The sequence below is a fragment of the Lepidochelys kempii genome, chromosome 2 (genome assembly GCF_965140285.1).
Source record: "Lepidochelys kempii isolate rLepKem1 chromosome 2, rLepKem1.hap1, whole genome shotgun sequence".
NCBI lineage: Eukaryota > Metazoa > Chordata > Testudines > Cheloniidae > Lepidochelys > Lepidochelys kempii.
The window spans coordinates 61,530,992-61,549,009 of NC_136381.1; the positions used below are offsets into that span (position 1 = coordinate 61,530,992).

An 18,018-nucleotide genomic window follows, 5' to 3' on the forward strand; every position below is an offset into this window, starting at 1 on the left:
CTTCTCTTTATTTGCAACACCTCTGTTAGAGACAGACCTTGGATGAAGCATAAATAGAATCTTTCATTAATTTATCTGTCCTCTTATTAGTCACATAAAAGGGTGGAACAAGCAGATCCTCTGGGGAAGAAAGAATCTCAGTTGTACTTATTCAGTGGTAACAGCTTTCTCTGCTTACCTTTAACCAGCACCAGCTCTTCTCCAGAGAGATCCCTGCTGCAAGTAAACAGGAGTCTAGAAAATTATTTGGGCTTTTCAATATAAAAGGACTGCTGTTTACTTCAATAACCTTTTATCAGCAACAGGGATAGCGGATATTTTTGCAACATCACAGCCAGTTTGTTCTTAAACCCAGGTAAAGAAACAGAAACTGTATATAAAACAGAATTATTTTTCATGGGCCTCTGCATTCCCACTCTTGGGTTTTGGTGCCTCTGACGTCGAGCTGCGGAATTGCACGTCCGTGAGCGGTGCAAAGGCACTCTCTCGCTAGGATGATGTAATCAGCTCTATCTACAAGGGAGTTCAGCTGTCACCACCAAGAACTAATGGAATTATCTATTGTGTCTGTGAGCTAGTTATAGCCTGCTTGTTTTCTGGTTTCTTCATAGATTCATAGATATTTAGGTCAGAAGGGACCATTATGATCATCTAGTCTGACCTCCTGCACAACGCAGGCCACAGAATTTCACCCACCACTCCTGCAAAAAACCTCACACCTATATCTGTGCTATTGAAGTCCTCAAATCGTAGTTTAAAGACTTTAAGGAGCAGAGAATCCTCCAGCAAGTGACCCGTGCCCCATGCTACAGAGGAAGGTGAAAAACCTCCAGGGCCTCTTCCAATCTGCCCTGGAGGAAAATTCCTTCCCGACCCCAAATATGGCGATCAGCTAAACCCTGAGCATATGGGCAAGAGTCATCAGCCAGATACTACAGAAAATTCTTTCCTGGGTAACTCGGATCCCATCCCATCTAATATCCCATCACAGGCCATTGGGCCTATTTACCATGAATATTTAATTACCAAAACCATGTTATCCCATCATACCATCTCCTCCATAAACTTACCGAGTTTAATCTTAAAGCCAGATAGATCTTTTGCCCCCACTGCTTCCCTTGGAAGGCTATTCCAAAACTTCACTCCTATGATGGTTAGAAACCTTCGTCTAATTTCTAGTCTAAATTTCCTGGTAGCCAGTTTATATCCATTTATTCTTGTATCCACATTGGTACTGAGCTTAAATAATTCCTCTCCCTCTCCAGTATTTATCCCTCTGATATATTTATAGAGAGCAATCATATCTCCCCTCAACCTTCTTTTAGTTAGGGTAAACAAGCCAAGCTCCTTGAGTCTCCTTTTATAAGACAAGTTTTCCATTCCTCGGATCATCCTAGTAGCCCTTCTCTGCACCTGTTCCAGTTTGAATTCATCCTTCTTAAACATGGGAGACCAGAACTGCACGCAGTATTCCAGGTGAGGTCTCACCAGTGCCTTGTATAACGCTACTAAAACTTCCTTATCCCTACTGGAAATACCTCTCCTGATGCATCCCAAGACCGCATTAGCTTTTTTCACAGCCATATCACATTGGCAGCTCATAGTCATCCTATGATCAACCAATACTCCAAGGTCCTTTTCCTCCTCCGTTACTTCTAATTGATGTGTCCCCAGCTTATAACTAAAATTCTTGTTATTAATCCCTAAATGCATGATCTTACACTTCTCACTATTAAATTTCATCCTATTACTATTACTCCAGTTTACAAGGTCATCCAGATCCTCCTGTAGGATATCCCTGTCCTTCTCTAAATTGGCAATATCTCCTAGCTTTGTATCATCCGCAGACTTTATTAGCACACTCCCACTTTTTGTGCCAAGGTCAGTAATAAAAAGATTAAATAAGATTGGTCCCAAAACCGATCCTTGAAGAACTCCACTGGTAACCTCCCTCCAGCCTGACAGTTCACCTTTCAGTAGGACCCGTTGTAGTCTCCCCTTTAACCAATTCCTTATCCACCTTTCAATTTTCCTAATGATCCCCATCTTATCCAATTTAACTAATAATTCCCCATGTGGCACGGTATCAAACGCCTTACTAAAATCTAGGTAAATTAGATCCACTGCGTTTCCTTTGTCTAAAAAATCTGTTACTTTCTCAAAGAAGGAGATCAGGTTGGTTTGGGACGATCTACCTTTTGTAAAACCATGTTGTATTTTGTCCCATTTACCATTGACTTCAATGTCCTTAACTACCTTCTCCTTCAAAATTTTTTCCAAGACCTTGTATACTATAGATGTCAATCTAATAGGCCTATAATTACTCGGATCACTTTTTTTCCCTTTCTTAAAAATAGGAACTATGTTAGCAATTCTCCAATCATACGGTACAACCCCTTACAGTTTACAGATTCATTAAAAATTCTTGCTAATGGGCTTGCAATTTCATGTGCCAATTCCTTTAATATTCTTGGATGAAGATTATCTGGGCCCCCCGATTTAGTCCCATTAAGCTGTTTGAGTTTTGTTTCTACCTCAAATATGGTAATGTCTACCTCCGTATCCTCATTCCCATTTGTCATGCTACCATTATCCCTAAGATCCTCTTTAGTCTTAGTAAAGACTGAGGCAAAGTATTTGTTTAGATATTGGGCCATGCCTAGATTATCCTTGACCTCCACTCCATCCTCAGTGTTTAGTGGTCCCACTTCTTCTTTCTTTGTTTTCTTCTTATTTATATGACTATAGAACCTTTTACTATTGGTTTTAATTTCCTTTGCAAGGTCCAACTCTATTTGACTTTTAGCCTGTCTCACCTTATCCCTACATGTTCTGACCTCAATAAGGTAGCTTTCCTTGCTGATCCCTCCCTTCTTCCAATCCCTGTATGCTTTCTGCTTTTTCTTTCTCACCTCTCTGAGATCTTGCTCATCCAGCTTGGTCTACAACTCCTGCCTATGAATTTTTCCCCTTTCTTGGGATGCAAGCTTCCGATAGCTTCTGCAGCTTTGATTTAAAATAATCCCAGGCCTCCTCTACCTTTAGATCTATAAATTCTTCAGTCCAATCCACTTCCCTAACTAATTTCCTTAATTTTTGAAAGTCAGCCCTTTTGAAATCAAAAACCCTAGTTGCAGATTTATTTTTGTTAATCCTTCCGTTCAGTTTGAAGTGAATTAGCTCATGATCACTTGAGCCAAGACTATCCCCTACAACCATTTCTTCTATGAGGTCCTCACTACTCACCAAAACCAAATCTAAAATGGCATCCCCTCTAGTCGGTTCAGCAACTACTTGCTGAAGGAATCCATCAGCAATTGCATCTAGGAAAATCTGAGCCCTATTATTATTACTAGCACTCATCCTCCAGTCTATATCTGGGAATTTAAAGTCTCCCATGATCACAGTTTCCATTAGTATTTACTTTATTAAAAACATTAAAAAGGGCTCTATCCATATCCAAATTAGATCCCGGTGGTCTATAGCACACCCCGAGCACTATCCCAGGGAGGCTCTAATAGTTTTCTTCCCCAATGTAATTTTTGCCCAGACGGACTCTGTCTTATCCATTCCATCGCTTCTTATTTCTTTACATTCTACCTCATCATTGATATACAATGCTACTCCACCACCTTTACCTTTATTTCGGTCTTTCCTAAACGGCACATACCCTTCAATACCTGTAGCCCAGTCATGACGACTATTCCACCCTGTTTCTGTTCCCCCTAGAGTATCTGGTTTCACTTCCTGCACCAGTAGCTCTAGTTCCTCCATTTTGTTACCTAGGCTCCTCGCATTAGTGTACAAACATCTTAATTTTTGCCGTTTGGCCTCACTCACATTCAGTACCCTATTAGGCCCGGTCATTCTACAGCCAGTATCACCTATTAGACTGGTATCTACACTGCCCTTCCTCCTACCCACGGCTGTATCCTTTCTTACTTCGTTTTCTTTCCTCTCAATGCTAAAATCCGGCGTGGAGATTACCGGGACATCTCCCAACCATCTCCCCCAAATTCCTAGTTTAAAGCTCTCTTAATCAGTTGTGCCAGCCTCCATCCTAGAAGTCTATTTCCCTCCCTACTCAGGTGAAGTCCATCCCGAGAGAACAGTCCTCTGTCCATGAATGCCTCCCACTGGCCAGACATCCCAAAGCCCTCCTTATAGCACCACTGCCTAAGCCATCTGTTGATAGTCATAATCTTGTCACACCTTTGTTGCCCTTCTCTAGGAACAGGCAGAATCCCACTAAAGATCACCTGAGCCTCGATTTCCTTAAGCGTCTTCCTCAGCCTAGCATAGTCTCCCTTCATACTTTCCAGCGAGAATCTAGCCGTATCATTTGTTCCCACATGAAGGATAATTAGGAGATTCTTTCCTGCTCCCCTTAGAATCCTTTTCAACCTTAGGTCCACATCCCGTATCTTAGCACCTGGAAGACAGCACAACCTCCTATTCTCCGGATCAGCTCTGGTTACAGACCTATCTATTCTTCCAGTAAAGAGTCCCCAATCACATATACCTGCCTTTTCCTAGTGATGGTGCTATTCTCCAGTCTATCCCCTGTTCCCTCTGGCTGCAAGTTCTTTCCATTCCTATTCTCCCTTGTAATCCTCTTTAACCCATCCTGGATTCTCCTGGGGCTCATATTTGGTGTAATCTTCATTAACTCTTCCCCTTTTCCTATAGGACTAGCCGCTCTTCTCTTCTTCCTTGCCCTTCCACCTTCAGTGACTACCTGCTAAGCCCCTTCTTCATTTTCCAACTCTGCAAACCTATTCTTGAGCTCTATTTCTCCTTCACTAGCCCGTCTTTTCCTCTGCCTGGTTCTTTTAGTCACATGCTTCCACTGACCACTTTCCTCACCCAGTCTCCCCTCAGAATTCCCCAGCCCTGATTCCACCTGCAAGTCTGAGCTTTTCCCTTCAGATACCTCCATAATCTGCTCAAACCCCTTCCTAAACTCTACCAGACTTTCCACCTGCATCTCCAAACCTCGGATCTTTTCCTCCATCAGCTCTATCAGACGGCATTTCATACAGACAAAACTCTTACCAGGTGCCCCCTCCAGGAGCATGTACATACCACAGCTTCCACGTCCAGTCATCCTCATTGTGTCTTCCGCTACATGGGTCACTCCCACTGCTGCCTCTGTATCTGTCATAGCCTTGCCACCTAAATCCTGTTAATCTGGGAAACACAAACCACACCCAAAACACCATCACCCACAGCAAAAAAAAAAACAAAAAATCCACCAAACAAGCACCACAAGACAAACTCCTCCAACAGAACTCCCACTCAAACTCCCCTGTTTACAGCTCTGTTTGCTAGCTCCTGTGCCGCTGCAGCTGTCTGTTATAGTAAGCTCTGTGGAGCAGGGTCCATCTTATTGTTCTGTATTTGCTCAGCACCTAACACAATCAGATCTTGGTCCATGACTAGGGATCCTAGGTGCTATGGTAATACAAATAATAATAATTAATAATTAATAGTACTAGTTTAGTATAGTGTTACACCTTTTGGTCTGAGCATTAAGCCAATATTTGGGGTCTTGGAGTTTGTTTCTGTTAGGTGGAGAAATTGATGATAGAGTCAGGAATTTTTTTGATACAATCTTGATAAGTTACAAAGAATTCACATAAAGTCCTATTTCCCAGAACACATTTGGAATCAAACAGGAAGCAATTTCTTTGCTCACATTTCCAAGCTTCTTTCTAGCCAGTACTCTTCCCCAAAAAACTCCTGCTTTGGTTTCTTTCTAAGCCATGTTTCAAATACATTTCTTGCTGTCTGCTTCAATTTTTTGGCTGCTTCTCTTTGCCTGTTCTCTGACTATTACCAAGTGCTTCTGCTGCCAGACACACCGATATCTCCATCCAAATAACTCCGTTTCTTGAATGGTCTTGATTGTGGCCTGTTTTGGGTGGTGGCTCGTATTGTTTCGGCTATCTTACTCCAAAAAAGAGCTCAACTGCTTCTTACATTTCTATTTGTATAGTGCTTTTTTTGTCAGGACATTTTCATGCCAACAACCCATGCGGATTTTACTCCCATCCAAATCTCCTTAGAGTTTTTCTTCAGTGCCTGATTTCATTCAAGCATATGTGAGCAGCCTCTTTCAGTGGAGCTCTCCCAAACAAAACGATTGTTTCTGTGAAATCTGCTGTGTGCAGTAGACTCTGCCCATTTCGTTGTAATGGGGAACTCATTACTGTCTCAACTCTCCTAGCCTCAGCTTCCCCTCTACAGTCTCAGTTTCCGGGAGATGGAGCAGGAGCCATGGTGGAAACTTGTCCCACTGATATCTTCTCAGATGGTCCTTCTGAATAACTGGGTTTTAGTCCTGGGACTCAACTGTTCCCTATACACTATTTCATTTATTCAGGTCTACATAGCATCCCTCCCCAAGTTCATGCACATTAGGGCTCCTATCCTTCTTTCTTCTAGGATTGTGGAACCAGAGTAGGTCCCCTCTTTTAAAAGTTTCCCTATGTGACCTTACATCATACAGTCTTTTCATTTTATCAGAGGCTATCCTCAAATTTTCCCTAGAAAAATTGTGAACTTTTTCAGTTTTGGTTTGTAGAGTTTCTACATAGTCAAAATGATCCAAATTCCTTTGTTTCTCTTCAGAAACTCTATACAAAAGGTTTGCTGTGGTCCTTAGCCCATGTCCAAAGATGAAGAGTGCTGGGGATACACTTTGTACTCTCTCATTGACTGCTGTTTTGTAAGCCATCAAAAGGAATGGGATGTGCTGCTCCTAGTCCCTTTGGTTCTGGTCTGCAGAGGTAGCCAGCTGAATCCCTAGAGCCTGATTGAGTCTTTCCACTACCCCATCAGATTGTGGATATGTCGGGGTTGTATGAGTTTTGTGGAGCCATAAAATCTCAGAAACCCTATTGAAATACTTTGAATTCAAAATTTCTCCCTTGAGCTGTGTATAACTCATCCAGGACCCAAAATCTGTTGAAGAATTCATTCTTGAGAACTTCTGCTACTGTCACAGCATCTTGGTTCTTTATTGGGTAAACTTCAGACCATTTTGTGAAGTAGCACATAGTTATATTGATTGCCAGACTCTGTTTCAGACAGGGGCCCAAGCATATTGACAGCAGTGCGTTCTTTTGATGCCCCCACAAGATACTGGGCTGACCTATGACAAAACTCTCTGGTCAGAAACGGAAAGAATGTGCTTGCAACAAAATGGAATGGTGTGGCGTCAACTTACATTCAGTGGATGAGGACAAGCCAGACAAAGGTGACAAGATACTGGGGCACGGGGGCTCTACCTGTCGTAGGGGGACTCTTCTCTGCAACACAAACGTCACATTTCTTGTGTCAGTTTTCTACATCCTGTCTGCATTTCATCCAATAGAAATTTTCTCTTAGCTTGACTGTGGTTTCTGAAACCTCAAAATGTCCAGCAGTTTTAAAATCGTGACATATCAGAACCTTCTTTTCAATGAATCTGGTACAACCAGCTAATACCTGTACCCATTGCCCATTGTTTTTTCCCATCTCCTGTACAATATTCCGTCTTCAAACTCCAAGTTTTCCTACTGTGACCAGAAAGCTTTTACTGTGGTCTGTGGAGATACTACGTTCCAGTGTGGCTACCTTTGCCAAATGATTTTCCAATCACATACTGTCCTGATGTCAGTATCCTCTCTTTGGGAATCATTTAACTGCTCAGAAGTCCATTCTTGCAATTCGGCATCCATTGTTCCAATGGATGAACCAGGAACATTTGTACTTCTGCAAACTATAAGAGGAGAGGAGACAGCTATCTCTTCCTGAGCACAGTCGTTCCCTTGAGCAACAAATTCCTTGGTCTCCTGCTTAGAGCAGAGTTTGCAATTAGCCTCTCAACAAGGCCACCCGACAACGGTGAGTATTACCATCCGTGTGCCGAGGCTTGTGTGTAATTCTGAGATCATAACTGACATTTTTCCAACCACATCGCAAGTTGACCCTTAGGATTCCTGAATCTAAAGAGTAATTACAGGGATACATGATGTGTCTTGATCACAGATTTTCTCCCATACAAATAGTGATGAAAATGTTCTTTAGATTTAAGCACCGTCAGTATTTCCTTTTGGGTGGTGCTATACTTTCTCTCCAGAGAACTTAAACTTTTGCTCTCAAGTCCTTTATGTTCTTGTGTCATTACTGTCCCTCAAACCGTAAGCACTAGCATCTCTATCCAATATGAATGGGGGGATTGAAACACGGATAGGCTAATACAGGTACAGTCCACTCTGAAAATGTGAAATCGCACTCTGCTACCCACTGAAATTGTTTTCCTTTTTCACCCAACTTATGCAATGGTTTTGAAAGATTGGCAAATCCACAAATAAACCTTTTGTAATCGGAGCCCTACAAAACATTGTGCATATATGAGTATCTGGACATTTGACCAGCTTTGTACAGTCTCAATTTTCTTTTTGTCAGTGGAAATTCCCTCCTCACAGATTGTGTTCCCAAGGAAAATTACCATTTTTTAAAACAATTCCTTTATTTGGATTCACACTGACAGCCTTAAGTTTATCACAGACTATTTGTAAATGTATCAATTCCTGCTTAAAGATTTTAATATGCACCAGAGAGGGGCATGCCACACAGTATGCTCTCCATTGCCTTCTTAAAAGTGGCTGGTGCATTACACTGGCCAAAAAACATCACTTTGAATTGCCAGAGACCTTTTTCCTTCTGTGAAAGCACTCTTTTCCCTTCTGTGAAAGCACTCTTTTCCCTGTTGTTTGGATCCATTTCCACTTGCCAATACCCATTTTTAAGATCCAGTATGGAAAACCAGATTGAATCTGCTGCAGCATCCAGACTATCATCTATTTATAGTAAAGTGATTTAATTTAGTTTTCTATAGCCCACCTAGAATCTGGCGCTGCCATCTTTTTTCTTAACTGGAATTGTGAGTGAGGCCCTAGGACTAGTTGAAAGCTCAGTCATTCCTTCCTGATAGATTTCCTTAATAGCCTGTAAAGGCTCTTCCCTCTTTGTGACTTGTAAATGGTCTGGTGGCTGTTTAATCCCATAAATATGAATGCAGAGAGGCAACTCTTGAAGAAGAATGGTAAGGCAACCCTCTTCTTGTAGACCTAAATTGATTTTAAGCCACAGCTGACCACAGTTACATAACAACCTGTATAGACCTCAACTCCACTGCTGCAGAAGGCACAGGCATCCCAAAGTGACCCAGCATTTCTGAGACTATCTAGGATTTTTTCCTATGACTAAATTGGTTTCTGAATTGAGTAATTCATTCCTTTTAGCCTCGTTATTTTACACTAGAGGACTCTTAAAAGTGAGGAAACTTTACATTAGGTGAGTTGACTATTAACAGAACGATGACATTTTAAATTGTAAAACAGCACTTTGAACCAAATAGTTTATCAGATACTTTTCCAAATGAATATTTCAAGTTTTGCACAGTTTGGCTTATAAATTATTTTATGATGCTAGGCTGCTTAGAAGATTTCCGAACATAACATAATTTAAAAAAACATAATAACAAGTAATTCAGAATATCGTCTCTTTAAATTTTTTCAGCAAGTGACCTGTCTTTTGAAGCCTTAGACAGTTTAGGGTCTGAGACTAAGGAGAGGAGAACAAAGTGGCAATTTTGCTAATTTACAATCTGAAAACACTTGTTCCTTATAAAGACTATCCTTTATATGTTGAGATGGTGGAACACGCTTTTTAAAAAGATGAATGAGGCTCCTTTATAGCTTCTCAGCAGCAGCTAGCAATTGAAAATTTTCCATCAGATGCATAATCAAGCTTCTCTCTAAACAGCAGGTTCTTTCCTTAATTAATTAACTTCTAAAATATAAAGTCTTGGTGATGTTTCTTGACAGTGTGAGGAGATTGCTCTGTCTCTGTTAGAATGGCTGATGGTAAAAAATCTGCTGCAGTGGGAATCCTGCAGCTGCAGGCTCCTGCCTCTTGGCTCTCTGCTCTCACAGTTCACTTAATGGCATTGTTTTTACATCTGTCAATGAACCAGCACATATACTCACTTGAGTATAAAGCTCAATGAAAGGGCAATACATAGTTTAAAAACAAAGATTAGTGTTGCCCTAAAACAAGGTAGTAAAGTTAGTCAGCCAGGGGTTTTATATATTCTCCAACAGCATAATTTGCTTGTGTTCAACTTTTGCACTATACATCAAGCATGATGCTGATAGTTCCGCCTCTAACATGAGACATGAATGACACAAGAGCCAAAAAATGCTATTTTAACTCATTCCAAATTTGTAGCCCTAAAATATTTTATAGAATGCACGACCTAATGACTTTTCTTGTTCACAGAATAGATGTTTATTCTTGAGTTTCTTTGGTCAGTTGATGTTGCAAAGAAAACAATTCTAAGTTAGGCTGGTCCACCACACTTTCATGGCTCCAGTTACATAGTGACATGGGCATGATGCTTAAGGCTGCGAGTCTGTCACAAAAGTCACAAATTCCTTGACTTCCTGAGCAGCTCGGGCAGCCCCTGGGCCAGCCAAACTGGCCACTGCTGGAGCAGTCTTGGGCCACCGCACCCACCCCGCCACACCTCCTAGCAGCAGCAGCAGTGTCTGGCTGCTGCCCCCCCACAGCAGCAGGGGGCCCAGGCAGCGCGCTGCTGCCCCCTGCCCCAGAGCACCCAAGATTTAGTCCGGGGTATATAGTACAAGTCATGGATATATCAGGGGCTGTGAATTTTTGTTTACTGCCCATGACTTTTACTAAAACTACCTGTGACTAAAACATAGCCTAAATGATGATAGTATCATTTATTCTGAATTCTTGCTATATCACAGACATTTTAGTATATATACAACTATCTTTGTACCAACACCATTAGCTGGCTTTGTAAATTATGCAGCTATAAGTGCCTGTGTATCTGAGAAAAAGATTAAATCTCGGACTGGATTAGGCTTGTTTTCTGTTGTGTTAATACTAGGGCTGATCAGGAAATTTGTGACTCAACTTTTTTTGTAGGAAAATATTGATTCAACAACTCCAAACTTTTTGCAGGAAAGTCAGTTTTATTGAAACCTTTGTCAGGAAAATGCACCTTTGTAGGTGCAGGATGGAATTTCAGAATGAGAGAAATTCCTCCACCCCAGAATATCCAACAGGCCAGAGTTTAGGGTACTCAACCAGGATGTAGTAGACCCAGTTCAAGTCCCTGCTCTCTGATTCTGAAATCTCTCAATCTCTCTGGTTGGAGCTGTTCCACTATGTATAAATAATTAAATATTAATTGCGTGAACAAGAGAGACTGACTCTATAGTCCAGTAGATGAAGGCATTCATCTGCAAGACTCAGGTTCAAGTCCCTGCTCTGACTCAGGCAGAGTCAGTGCCCTAACCTCTGGTCTACTGCCCATTGCAGGGCAATGGTGTGTCTTTCTCTCATTTTTCATGAAAACTTTCAAAAGATCTCAATTTTGTTCCAATGTAGAACAAAAACAGATTTCAAAACCTTGCAAGTGTTTTCTGGCCAGCCTGGGTTAATACCAACCAAAGTCTAACTGGTGATTGCATAACACAGTAATCTTTTCAAACAAAGAAAATGGAATTAAACAGTTCAGCATTCTCATTTAAACACTAATAAACTGTTTAGGATTATTTTTGTTCTTGTTTATAGATTACCTGTACAAGTTTCAGTCAACTGCTTAGAAAACACACCTTTAAACAGTGTGATCCTAAGATAATTAAGTTCCACTTAAGTACCAGTACTTGCCTTAATCAATAAATGCTCTCGTGAACTGGCTTCATAATTTTTTATTATTATTTGCCAGTAACTACTAGATCACTGAAAAGTGCAGAAAACAGTCTTTTTTTTTTCAGTTGATACAGCAGTCTGCCATGCTCTGCTGAGCTAATTAAAACCAAGTGACACATGGGAAAACTTCAGAAATTTTCCTTCTTACTAGGATATGTTTATTTTTTTAATCATGTGAAATGAAGAGTGGAAACAAATATAAATTAATACATTTATTTTTGCTCTTGTGCATAAAACTACATATGACTGCAAAATGCCTCATAGATTTTTTTCATTGGGGATAAAAGGGTTTAATTATGCAAATTGTAATCTAAATTTCTTAAATAAAATTGCTTATTTTCCAAAATACCACTAGCTTACATCATGAAATACAATTCTGTTTTAGAGAACAGATTGCTCTTGAGTTGCAGAAGAAGAAAAGGGCATCTTCAAATACCTTCACGCTATTTTATGGGGATAAGGTAGAAGTCAGATTCTGCTCTCATTTACATAAGTGCAAACCCATTGATTTTGCAAAGTTTGTACTAGTGTAGCTAAAGGCAGAATATGGCTAAAGATTAAACTCTTTATGGAAAAAAATTATTTTAAAACAATGTGCAGATGAATTATTAATTAGAAGCAAAAGTTTCTCTTGGAAATGCTGACCACCTCACCTGTAGTGAGCACTGTTGTAACTGCAGTAGTGAAGTAAATATAAAGTTCAACAATAAATGCTTAGCAATAGTGTTTAAAGATGAGATTAGACTTGCAGCTACATTATCTAGTCCTCTTGTATGTATTATTTAAAGGCTATTTGTATTGCTGTGACAGATGTGGTAAGGCATATCTACTCAGCTGTGCTTTTGAAAGAGTTTCATATGAGCTCATTGCATTTTTTTTAGACTATGGCATAGTAAGTTTATTTTATGTTTCCATTTGCATTTGGACACACAAAATTAATTGAACCATCTATAGTAAGTATATCTGTATTAGTAGGGAAAAAATCCAGTGTTATCAGTAATCCCACCCCCCATCCCCATGACAGTGAAGTTCAAAACTATGATTTTGTGACTCTTTTACACTTAACATTTCTCAGTACTTTTAAGTAGAAATTATGTTGGTTATTATAAGAACATATGTTAAAAATGAGAACCAGATGTCAAGTGGAAATACTCCTTGAATGTAAGGGTTGATAGTGAAATTGTATTTAGTTAGACTGGTTTGCTAAAGATAATAAATAGGCATCTTATGTGATGGAATGTGCAACTGTGAAACAACTTCAGTTTATGAAAATTCCCAATAATTTAGCAAATCACAGTGAAATCCTGGCCCTATTGAAGTCAATATGAAGACTCCTATAGACATCAGTGGGGGCAGAATTTCACCTTCAGTACTCTACTGGAATAAAATATCAGTATCTGCTTTATTGGTAAATGGAAATTAATACCATTTATTTCAGTGATGTCTTAGGAGCAGTCTATAGGTTTTTGTGATTCATATAAAAAGGGCTGTAATGAACTGCAGTCAGACCATCTATAGCTGATATTTTCAACAACTAGTACTGTAAACAGGTCTTTTATTAATCCAACTGATGGTGGAGCTCTGGCAGACATGCTCAAAAAAGATGGCATCCCTCTCTGCCTTACTCTATGCACTGCTATTATAATAATTTGGTCTTACATAGTTCCTTCCAAATGAGGATCTCAGAGCACTTTACAAACATCATTGAAGTAAGACTTCTCTCTGAAAGCTAGGTCTGCATATCCTCAGTGTGGCGTAATTGTCTATTTGTAGCTATAAGAAGCAGAATCAAAGCTGATTGGATGGCTGATGAGGGACTAGCCCCCACCTTCTGGATACCTCCTCAGTTTTGTTCTGCCTTCTGTTGCTACTGGCTGAGTGGGAGAATCCAGTGCAAGAGAGAGAATTCAAAAATAAATAAGAAAAAAAAAAACCTGAAGACTGGTTTGTCTCCTGCCTGGAATTACCATCGCAACACCACCCACCCCACCACTCAGGTAACAGGCTCAGAGGATGGTGGAGAAAGGTTCAAAAATAGAAGACCAAGGTTGTATTCATCCTGCTCTGTCTCCCTGCCACAATGTGCAGAAGGAGAGGTTTATGTTTCGTTCACTGCAGCTGCCTCATTCATCAGGTTAGAAAGGTTTTGCTTTGGTTGCCTTACACCAACCCAGGAGCCTGGTTCCTACCAGCAAGGAGTCTCAGGGCCGGATTTAGGGGCAACCGACCCAGGCAACTGCCTGGGATGCAGGGCTTGGGGGGTGTCAGGCTTGGGGAGCTGTTATTGTTGTAAGTGTCAAAGGGGAATATGGAATGTTTGAAGTAAAATATTCTGTCTGTGGATTTATTTTTCACTAACCTCCTAGAATGTTCTGGACCTTTGTAGAATCTCATGGAACCTTCCAGACTTTCTGAGAGCTACATTTTCCTCCAACCTCTTATAATGTTGTCAGCCATACCCTCGTGGGTATATAAGAGGCAGGACGTCACCAGTCAGTCAATGAGATGTAAGAACAAAGTGAAGTGAAGTGAGAGCCCAGCTGTGATATTGTGAACCTTGTTTTATTGTGTAATTGTGAAAGTCTACTTGTATTTTAAGACATGAAGAGTATAAGTAGTGACTAATAAAGTACATATTTAATGAGATGCCAGAGATATCTATCAAACCCCTATCTACTCAACAATATAAAAGAAATTCTGTTATTTCTTTTGCCATGCTTAACACATATTGTGTGATAACTTTCTAAGACTGTGGAACATAAACTTTTGGTCTCCCTAATACTGTCTGCTTTCCCCCGTAGAAAATAAAAGATGCCCCTGAAGACGCCTTCAGAAGGTTAGTATAGGAAGCGAAAAGCTCAATTGCAATCTAGGTTGCAGCAGGGGGCAAATTTGATGGGAAAATGTCTCAAACAGAACATAGCACAGGCTTAAGCAGTAGCAATTGTCCCACTGCAGAAGAAAATGAGGAGTGAAGCATAAAGATGGTAGTCCTATTACTAAGGAATTAGTAGATTTACCTAAAGAAAAGGAATGGAAATGTGAAGAAAGTGATGGAGAATCGTCCAGATTTCCTGGCTACATAAAGGAGAGTGATGATAAAGAAGAATGTGGTTCACACGAAAAGGAGAGTAATGACAAAGAAAAATCAGGTTTATATTAAAAGAAGAGAAACAATAAAGAAGGATCAGCCTTGCATGATGGCAGAAACAGCAGTGAGAAAAATTGCACACCACAAATAAATACATCAGATCTTGCTTTTTATGGCCAGTAATCCTAAACTGTGCCGATAATGATCGTACAATTTTGAACAAGCCAGGCAAAAGCAAGGATATGATGTTTCCAGTAAATGAGCAGAAGTGACACTTCTCAAAGTCACTTTGTGAAAGAGTGCTCAAGAATGGTGAGAAACTGTTTCGGTGTTGGCTAGTTTACTCAAAATCAACTTACAGAGTGTTCTGTTTTTGTTGCAAAATATTTAACAAGCATGCCAAATGGTTGTGTTCGCTTTCCGAGTACAATTAATGGCATAAGTTAGCTGAAGCTCTGAAGCAACGTGAAAAGTCACCCGGCCATTTTATGGCCTACTCCAAATGGATGGAGGTCGAGTCCAGGCTTAAGCTGAATAAATACAGAAAACCAGCACATTATTAATGTAGAAACCCTGCACTGGAGGAATGTGGTTGATCGTCTGATCTCAAGTACCCTCTTCCTTGCAAAGAATAATTTGGCTTTCCAGGGCTTGTTGTATAAGTTGTTCACTGAACATAACAGTAATTTCCTCAGTTTGTTAGAGCTCTTTGGGAAATACAATGATGTCATGTGTGCATATCTACGTGGAGTAGTTTGTAAAGAAGCTATGGACCATTACTACAGCAAAACAATTCAAAATGAATTGATTGACCTTATGGCAAGGAAGGTGCTTGATAATATATTGACACAGCTCAACAAAGCAAAGTATTATACCATAATAATGGACTGCACTCCTGATATTAGGCACAGTGAAAAGATGTAATTTACAGTAAGATTTGTTGATGACGAGGATGGGTGTATCCATGTAAAGGAACACTTTATCTGCTTCCAGTACATGGACGACTCTACTGGAAAAGGCCTAACAAAGCTGTTTATGAATGTTTTGAATGAGAATAAAATAAAGCTTCAGGTCTGCCATGGCCAAGGCTACAACAACAGCACAAACATGAAGGGATGAAACAGTGGCATCCAGACAAGGATCCTTGTGCTGAATCCAAGAGCTTTCTTTGTGCCTTGTGGTTTCCATTCCCTCAAACTGGTTGTGTCAGATGCAACGTCATCTTTAGATTCAGTATCTCTCTTTGGAGTACTGCAAAGGATATAAGTTTTCAGTGACAACTATCAGGTGGAAGATCCTCACAGACAGTGTTACAAATCTGACGGTGAAGCCACTAAGCGACACTTGCTGGGAGAGCCCCATTGGCAGATTGGGGCCAATGAGGTACCAAGTGACTGAGGTTTACAACACCCGGATGGAACTGGCGCAGTTGAGTAAAGCTGAAACCGGAATGAGACTTTGATGAGAAGCTGCCTTGATTTTTGTTGTGGCCTACAGAGACAACAGATTAGAAGATGCCATCATTGCTGCCAAAGAAATGGCAGAAGACTTAGGGGTTGAGCCTGTCTTCAAGGAAACTCATATTCATTGGAAGAAGAGACACTTTGGTTATGAGGGCAGAGATGAGCTGATGAAAAGCTTGGAAGAAAAATTCAAGAGGGAGTTTTTTTTGCTTGCTCGTTGAATGAATGTCCATCAAAGAAGAGTTTGGATAAATGAAGCACCACAAAAAGACTTGTGTGGGGGCGGGAGGGGTATGACCCTAGCAAGCTCCCAGTGGACAAGAAAACATTCTTGAACAATTGTACGGACCTTCAGCAGATGCTGACAAATGGAGAATGTTCGGACATCAATGATAAAGACCTTTATGTGGAATTGAACACCCTTCACATTTTGCAACACAGGAAGCACTCTCCACTCCAAGTTCTCCAATTCATTCATGATGCAGAGCTGAACGACACTTTTCCTAATGTATGGATAGCTTTGAGGATTCTGCTCATGCTGCGAGTCACAGTCACGAGTGGTGAGAGCTGCTCTTCGAAGCTCAGGCTCATCAAAACATATCTTGGATTGATGATGGCCAACGAGAGACTGACATCGCTTGCTATTTTATTGCTTGAAAATGCCATTGGACAGTCTTTGGATCTCTCTGACGCTATGAGGACAAAGGCGAGAAAAGTGACTTTTTGAACTAAAGGACTAGAGTTAACATTCTAAGGCAGTGGTTCTCGAAGCCGGTCAGCTGCTTGTTCAGGGAAAGCCCCTGGCGGGCCTGACTGGTTTTTTTACCTGCCGCTTCCACAGGTTCGGCTGATCGCGGCTCCCACTGGCCTTGGTTTGCCGCTCCAAGCCAATGGGGGCTGCGGGAAGCAGCGCGGACCACGGGACTGGCCTGGGGAGTCTGACAGCTGGGCTGCAAATGTCTTGAAGGATGACAGAAAAATGAAAATAACCTTTTGGCTGCCACAGGTGGTTACATCAAAGGGCAACAGCCCAGCATGGGAAAACCATAAGCAGGACCGGCTGAATCTGCCACAGAGCAAGGAGCGGCTAGTGAGACTATTTTGGGCATTCGTCCTCCCACAGTGCGGGTTTCATCATCCTTCTGCCTCCCTTTCTTCACTGGGCAATTTTGTCTCCTTTCCATAGCCCCAGGGGATGCCCAGAATTTTGTACACAGGGGAAAAGAAGGGAATCCCCCTCTCAGAAAGAAATTCCTTCTTGCGCTAGGGAGCAACTCTTGGATTTGGCATGAAAAGTGCCTTTACCTCAGATCCTGCCATCTTGTAAGACCCAGGCTGCAGCTTCAGTGTCCCCTTACAGGCACTCTGTCCATTCTCAAAGGCACAAAGATAAAAAGATGCCTATTAGCAGAAGATATTTTCAGAATTCTTTATTTGATTCAGGTTCCCAGTCCCCACTCCCCTAAGGAGTAAAAATTTTAAAAAGGGGGAAAGGGTTCAAGAAATTACCTCAGACACTTAAAAAACTGGCCTGTTCCTCTGGGGATAGCAGCTTCCCAGCCTCATTACCAGATGATGCCAAAGCTCAAGGCTCTGCTCACAAGGTTTTCATACATTGAAAGAACAAGCACAATAAAAGGAATAGAATTGTTTATGTGTCTGGCTCTT

At 40.9% G+C, this 18,018-nt stretch overlaps 1 protein-coding gene across 5 annotated transcripts in view; it reads left to right on the forward strand.

The window, feature by feature from the left end:
* Positions 1-18,018, forward strand: part of PPP1R42 (protein phosphatase 1 regulatory subunit 42) — an 80,260-nt gene that overhangs the window by 41,537 nt on the left and 20,705 nt on the right. For 2 of the 5 annotated variants that reach the window (XM_073330956.2, XM_073330957.2), the window contains exon 9: positions 14,598-14,632. The exons of 1 other annotated variant lie outside the window; for it this stretch is intronic. In XM_073330956.2, coding sequence (XP_073187057.1) covers positions 14,598-14,604 — 7 coding nt within the window. In that variant the 3' untranslated portion in view covers positions 14,605-14,632. Of the gene's footprint in view, positions 1-14,162; positions 14,384-14,597; positions 14,633-18,018 lie in introns of those variants that run through there. 2 more of the 5 variants (XM_073330955.2, XM_073330954.2) reach the window with 2 other exon arrangements.